Source organism: Rattus norvegicus, chromosome 10 (genome assembly GCF_036323735.1).
Source record: "Rattus norvegicus strain BN/NHsdMcwi chromosome 10, GRCr8, whole genome shotgun sequence".
Taxonomy (NCBI): Eukaryota; Metazoa; Chordata; class Mammalia; order Rodentia; family Muridae; genus Rattus; species Rattus norvegicus.
Window position 1 is genome coordinate 107122419 of NC_086028.1, and position 7382 is coordinate 107129800.

Below are 7382 nucleotides of genomic sequence, written 5' to 3' on the forward strand. Positions count from 1 at the left end.
CAACTGAAGGATCCTGTTCTGACATTCCCATGCTCCAGGTTCTGCTTAAACACTGGGCATAGATAGCACCTACTTCTCACTAAGGACAGACTCTCACCAGAACCCCCTTTCAGTCAAACACAGTGCTTGAGAAGTGTGTCAAGTATAATGAATGGGTCCTGAAGAGGCAGTGACAAAGTTCATGTGTAGAGGTTCACAATAAATACACAGTCCTGGTTACTGTGGACACAACGTTAGGTAGGGACATGTGTCATGGGGACTCTAAACTGGGGAAGGAGACAAAGGCTGCTCTTTTCCACCTCCACCGTCATCTCTTAGAAGGCAGTCATGTAGTCTCTCATGACTGCATTCTGGGGTTTAAAGGATAGAAAAGCCATCTGAGGTGCTATTGCTCTGCTCCACCCCTTCACCTCCACAGCCATTTTATATCCTCACTCTTCCAAATGGGAAAAACACATCCAATTCACCCCATGAATTGCTCAGATTCCTCAAACTTCTGTCCTAGTCACGAGCAGTAACTGACTTAGTGACTGGGAAGTGACTGTTCCTAGTCACATATTCAGACTGTCAAGGTCCAAAGAAAAAGCATTGCTAGGAACTGGAAAATCATGCAGCTTTCAAGATAATATGGTGGTGCTTATAATCATAGGACAGAAACCTACTTCTGTTCGTATTTGGCTAAGACAAGAAAAACCAAATTCTGCATTCTTTGTTTTGCTTCAAGTCAATGTTTACAAGGCTCGGCTTCTCCCGGCAGTTGTACATCAGCTTTTAAGGAACACAAAGGCCCTCTGAGGTGCTCTACCTCATCTCTTGACCTCTACAGACAGGTTTTGTATTCTCAGTCACTTTCCAAGTCACTTATAAAACAACAGATAGAGATCCAAAGACTATAACATTTGTGAACTGAAGACTAATTTTTAAATCAACTCTTGTGCTCTAAAATGTAGTTTATCTGGCCCAGAATCTTAAACTCTTAAGTACTATGTTATCAAATTGTACTAGCTTATAATATCCTCTTTATGTTAATGGATCATGTAACCCACAAAGACAAAAAGGAAAATAGAAGAAAGGAGGAGAAAGTGAGAACAGAAGAAAATGTGGACATCTAGATGAGAACTCCTCACCGGAAGGCAACAGGAAGGAATACAACAAGTACCTCAGAAGCTAAACACACGTTCACCCAAACACATGCTCTATCAAGTGCAGCACTGACACCGCTATACCCATGGAGGGTGAGCCCACAAGTACCAACACCAATGGTAAAACAGCTAACTGCACCATATTCTGACAAAGAAACATCATACACTGATAAGAACGATTTACCAACAAACTAATCAATTCAAAAAAAAAAAAAAAAAAAAACCATACCAAACCAAAAACCCTCACTGAAAATACAAAAACAAAACCCAAAAATAGACTGGAGAGATACCTCAGAGGTAAAGTAATTTCAACAATTTAAAATTATAGGCAAATAATTTTTTAATGTGTCTGTGTGCTTGTCAATATGTGCGTCATGTGCATGCACTGCCTGGAGAAGCTGAAGAGGGCATCAGATCTCCTGGAAATGGAGTTAAAGAGGGTTGTGAACTACCTGATGTAGGTGCTGGGAACCAAAACCCCCATTCTCTCAAAGACCAGCAAGTGCTTTCAACAACTAAGTCATCTCTCCAATCCTTGCAAACGTATTTCACAGTGATTTCTGGGGCTAGAGAGGTATCAATAGTAAGAATGCTTCTGTGCAGGTATGAGAAACTAAGCTCATAGTCCCAGAACCTACATAAAAGCCAATACAGTCCCATGTACCTAAAATCCTATCATTGAGGGGCAGAGATAAGTGAGTCCCAGAAGTCTCAGAAGCTCCCTAGCCAGCTAGAATTGAAAGGGCAAGTTTCAGGTACCGTGAAAGACCCTGTTTCTAGAGATTAAATGGTACTGTCCACCTTTGGTCTGCACCTGAGTGTGCCTGCATGTGTACCTACACACATTATCATATATAAGGACACGCATGCATGCATACACACACACACACACATACACACACACCACACACACACAGTAATTTCTAAACTCAATTTTGTAACAGGTGTTTAAAACACCAACAGAAGCCAATCAGTGGTGGCATAAGCCTTTAATCCTAGTACTTGGAAGGCAGAGGCAGGAAGATCTTTGTGAGTTTGAGGCAACGATGCTGGTCTACAGATTGAGTTCTAGGACAGCCAGAGCTACAGAGAAACTCTGTCTCAAAACAAAAACATCAAATCTAAAAATCAATATACACAAAACCAAATTGTGACTGACTCAACTGTTTTGATGATCATTCATACTATAAGGCTTAACTATAGCCAGAAATGTTAATGCAAAGTCTTTGTCTTTTTGAACTGGGTCTTGTTTAGTCCATGATGACATTGAAACTCCTGATCCTCATGTCTCCACTTCCCCACCATTCCTAGTTAAGGGAAATACTAGAGCCCAAACCTATGACCTCATGAAAGCCAGGCATGCACATTCCTGTGAATGTCTGAGTAAGGCTGGCCCCATCAGCTTGTATGTTTGAATATCTGTTGCTTAGTTGGTGAAACTAGGAAAGATTTAGAGATAAGACCTTGTTAGAAAAGGTGTGTCACTCAGAGCATGCTCTGAGGCTCCAAAAGTTCACACGATTCTGTTTCTTGCTGGTGAACAGATGTAAGCCACTGCTCCAGTGACATGCTTGCTTCCTCACTGCCATTATGGCCATGGACTCTAACCCTCTGAAACTCTAAGTTCACAATAAACTCTTGTATAAGTTGACTTGGTCATGGTGTCTCATCACAACAGAAAAGTAACTAAGACAATTTGCTGGCTCGAGAGCTATTTTCTTTCTTTCTGTCTGTCTGTGCTCCCCTCCCTTTGGTTTTTGGAAAACAGGGTTTCTCTGTGTAGCCCTGACTATCTTGGAACTTATTCTGTAGACAAGGCTAGCTTCAAACTCAAAAGAGATCTGCCTGTTTTTGCCTCCCCACATGCAAGGATTAAAGGCATGCACCACCACATCTGGCTAAAAGCTCATCTCTTATGAAATTGTGTGGGGCTGGGGATTTAGCTCAGTGGTAGAGCGCTTACCTAGGAAGCGCAAGGCCCTGGGTTCGGTCCCCAGCTCCGAAAAAAAGAACCAAAAAAAAAAAAAAAAAAAGAAAAAGAAAAAGAAATTGTGTAACAATTCTGTAAAAAGTTTGACTATCAAAATTTATTCAGGGTTGGGGATTTAGCTCAGTGGTAGAGCACTTGCCTAGCAAGCGCAAGGCCCTGGGTTCGGTCCCCAGCTCCGAAAAAAAAGAAAAAAAAATTTATTCAAAGAGTTACTGATACTGATCTTCTCCTGCTCCTGAAAATTCAGAATGTTCAGTTAGATGATGCCCCTGGGCATCTCACCCCTCGAATGCTAAATATAATTGTTCCTTTACAGTCCCCACAATGGGACCAAACCTAACACTGCACTCACCAAGCCAAAAATCCCATACTGCTCAAGGCCACCGTTCTTGAATCTAACTGCTCTCTTCCAAGAACTGTCTGTGCCTTTACAGGACAATAATACTTTTGCCTGTCTCCAATCTAAAGGAAGGCTCTCCACACTTGTCACAGGATATGTACATTCTCTACCTCTTACCTTGGTTTACCTTGGAAATGTTATAGCTGTCCTACAAGTTTTAATTATATTGAATGCATCCCTCAAGCCTCAAATGCCTAGCACATGAACTCCAAGTAAATATATACGGATGAGATACACAATAGCACTATCACTTAAAATTATTTTTTGTATGCCCCAGCACCTCAAAATAAAATATTTAAAACTATCCTGAGAGGGATGGCATGAGGATGGTTTGGTAGTACAGAAGCAGGAGAATAAGCAAAGTTTAAGGCCAACCCCAACTCAAAAATCAAAACAGCTTGGTGGTGAACATTTTTAAGGAGGTATAGGAAATTCCAGGCCAGCCAGAGATACACAATGCCAGTTGTCTCAAGAATGAAAATAAACATAAAAAAAAAAAAAATCTTCTCAGCCAGGGGCAATGGAATCAGCAAGTAAACCCACCTGCTTCAAAGGCTGTGGCAGAGAGATCCCTGGAGCACAGCTCAAGATAAGCCTGAACAAGAGCAAGATCCAGTCCCAACAAGAACAAAATTCAAATTAAGTTCACTTTCAGAGACAATTAGTCTTACACTTGCTTAAGTCTCTCAAAATCTTATATATGAAAGCTAAGATGTTAAAACTCTTAGAAGCCCAGAGTATCAGCCTTTACACTTTTTCCTCCGCTTGGGAAGATTTAGAAAAGGGAAGTTAGCCGGGCATAGTGGCACACTCCTCTAATCTCAACACTCAAGAGTCAACAAGAGTGAATTGCAGGACAGTTAGGGTTACGCAGAAAAACGGCTCGGAAAAAGCAATAAAATAAAATAGAAGGGGGGGGGGAATTGGACATCTGAGGCGGGGGTGGGGTGGGGGAAGGTACAATCCCCACCATGAGGGGTTCCCGCTCACATCTTGGAGCACAGAACTCAGCAAGAATACCTTCTCCAAGACCCAAAACTCAAGAGGCAAGAGGCAGTTCCCGAAAACGCAAATCATATAAGTCCTTTCATTCTACCGAACAGAAGAAAATACTAGAGGAAGGCGGGGAGTGGGTGGCGAGGTGTACTGCTAGGACACGCAACAAGATGAAGAACCTACACTTTACGAAGATGACGGCCCACAAGAATCATGACAAACTGCCGCCCCACGATGGGCAGGACCGGCTACGCCACCCGCTGGCAACGTAAGCGCTAGAGACCCTGACGCTCGGCAGTAAGCCGGCGGGTTCTAGGTACCCGGTAAAAAAGTGACACTGCCCGCCGACCCCGGTGGCCGTAGCGCGCGGAGGGGTGGGGCGGGTGGTACTCCCCATTTTGGATGCCCGGGCTAGAAAGGAAGGTCTCCCCCAGGGTGGTTAGGAGATTTCCTGAAAGAGCCGCCAGAGTGAGTCTGAGATCTCTGGGCGTGACCGAGTCTCCGGTTAGGGCTCAGGGGACACTCGCGACAGCTCCGGGGCCCTGTGGTCGCGGCAGCGTCTGGTCCGGTTTCCCGGAAGGGCTGCGGTTTTGCCACAGAGCTGGGCCCGGGGTCTCACCATGGTCCTGGTTGAAGCCGGCGTACAGCAGCCCGTTGCCGTGGGGGTTACAGGGCAGGAGGTTCATGGCGCCGTCGTAGGGGTCCGTCGCTCCTCAGCACCGCATACCGCTCAAAACCAGACGATCTATCCGGTCGCGCGGCGCTAGGGCCGCCGCGGCCGGAAGCGAGGGTCCTAGGGGCTTGCGTAGTGCGTGTGTCGTCAGTGCTGCGTCGTCAGTGCTGCGTCGTCAGTGCGCGCGGACCCGTGGATGCGCGTGAGCGTAACTAGCAAGCGCCGAGCGCCAGGCACGTCCAACCCTGGGTAGTAGGCGGCGAGAACGTGCCGAGCATTAGGGGCGGGGCATGACGGAGAAGAGAGGAAGCTGCAGAGGGAGGTGAGTGCCCAGGCACTCACACAAGCAGGGAAGGTCTGACAGGACCAAGGACAGGGAAGAGAAGAGATCTCGCCAACACTGCTGCCCACAACAAACAATCTTCCGGAACCCTCGCCACGTTCCCACGATTCACATCTTGTTCGACTAGAAGCAGCCTCCTTGTAATGGTATCTGCATTTTCCAAGGGACACAGTTTCCCCAAGAGACAAACACAAGACAGTCTATCCCCTATGTCTTCCCGAGCTTTCCCAACCATCTGACACGTTTTCCCACAGACGCAAATTCCCCAAGAGACATCACCCTCTTTTTTAAGACAACAGTTTAATAGGACACAACCTCCCCGCCCCGAGACTGTTGTTTGGGGTGCCCTGGTCACAGAGGTCCAGACTCCAGTTTGACCAGAGTCAAACTGAATGACTGAGGAAGCTAGTGCTTCCCTCTCTACTACCATTCATTCTCCGGTTCCCCTCTCTCCTCACTGGCTTCTCCCCTTACCTCTTTACCATCCTTTCTCCCAACTGAAGACATGTAGCATCTTAGAAGTATTCAAGAAGCTGAAACAGAAGGACCTATCTGGCCTGGCTTAGTCCCACACAGGCCACGATCCATCCCAACGACATTGAAAAGGGGAGGGAAAACCACTTCAGGGACTGTCCTTAGTTATAAACCTAAGAAAAGGCAGCTAAAGCTTGAATGTTCAAGCCCTAGATGTTCTCACCATCTGTGAGAACATTTGCATAACATGGTAGCTGTAAAGGTCCTGGCAGGATGTCTTCATAGTTGGCTTCTGTCAAGGAGGCCTTGTTCCTTCAGGTTTCATTGGCTTACACACTCACCTGCTTCTCTGTGGATTCACCTCATCGCCACAGAGCTGGATAACCCCAGCTTCCGGCCTTCAGTGGCCCAGATGGCTACACTCCATCTTCTCTAAGGACATTGTTACTATGTATCTTGAACCTCAGAAATTTTTTTCTTTTAATGTATGTCTTTTTTTTAATTTGAACTTTAGATTTATTTATTTGTTACTTATATGAGTACACTGTAGCTGTCTTCTGACACACAAGAAGAGGACATTAGATCCCATTACAGATAGTTGTGAGCCACCATGTGGTTGCTGGGAATTGAATTCAGGACCTTTGGAAGAACAGACAGTGCTCTTAACCGCTGAGCCATCTCTCCAGTCCCAGAAATTGTTAAAATGTTTTAAATCACTAGTAAAAAAAAAAAAACTTAGAATATCTGAGCTTTACCTTATTTCAGTTTTTGTGTTGTTTAATTCCTCATATTGTCTAGTTTCCTAAGCAGCAGGACCAGAAAAAAGACCTGTACTTGAGCCTTTGTAATGCCACCAATGTGGTGGGGTTTTTTTTGGTTTGTTTGGTTTTTGGGTTTTTGTTTTGTTTTTGTTTTTTGTTTTGTTTTGTTTTGTTTTGTTTTTTGGAAAGAGTGACAAGGACTTCATCTCTAGAGAAGTGCCTGTCCACAGTTCTAACAAACCTCTGACACTTACCAGGAGAACATGAGAGAGTGTTGTCTTTTAGTACTTCCACTTTATCTTGTTGAGACAAGGTCTTACTCTCTAACTCTGGAACTCTCTCTCGGTGTAGTTCCAAGTTGGTCAACATATTCCAGCAATATTGTTTCAGCCTCTGAAGAACTGGGATGATAGACATTAGTCATGACACCCAGCATGACTGCTTTCTTTCTCTTGCATTTCCTCTCTGGGAAGAAATCCTTTCCAAAGGTGACACAGGACAAAGCTTAGCTTTGTGGTAAACATCATGAAGCAGACAAGGAGACAAGTGGAGAAAAGAAAAGCTGTGATGTACCTGGATCTAGAAAGAGATACCATGACTCTG

The 7382-nt window shown here is 44.8% G+C and overlaps 1 protein-coding gene across 2 annotated transcripts in view; it reads right to left on the reverse strand.

The window, feature by feature from the left end:
• Wdr45b (WD repeat domain 45B) overlaps positions 1-5421 on the reverse strand; it is a 30185-nt gene extending 24764 nt beyond the window's left edge. Inside the window, exon 1 of one of the 2 annotated variants that reach the window (NM_001039587.1) lies at positions 5148-5214. In NM_001039587.1, coding sequence (NP_001034676.1) covers positions 5148-5214 — 67 coding nt within the window. Of the gene's footprint in view, positions 1-5147 lie in introns of both variants that reach the window. The other variant, XM_039086445.2, reaches the window with a different exon arrangement.
• Positions 5422-7382: the final 1961 nt, after the last annotated feature.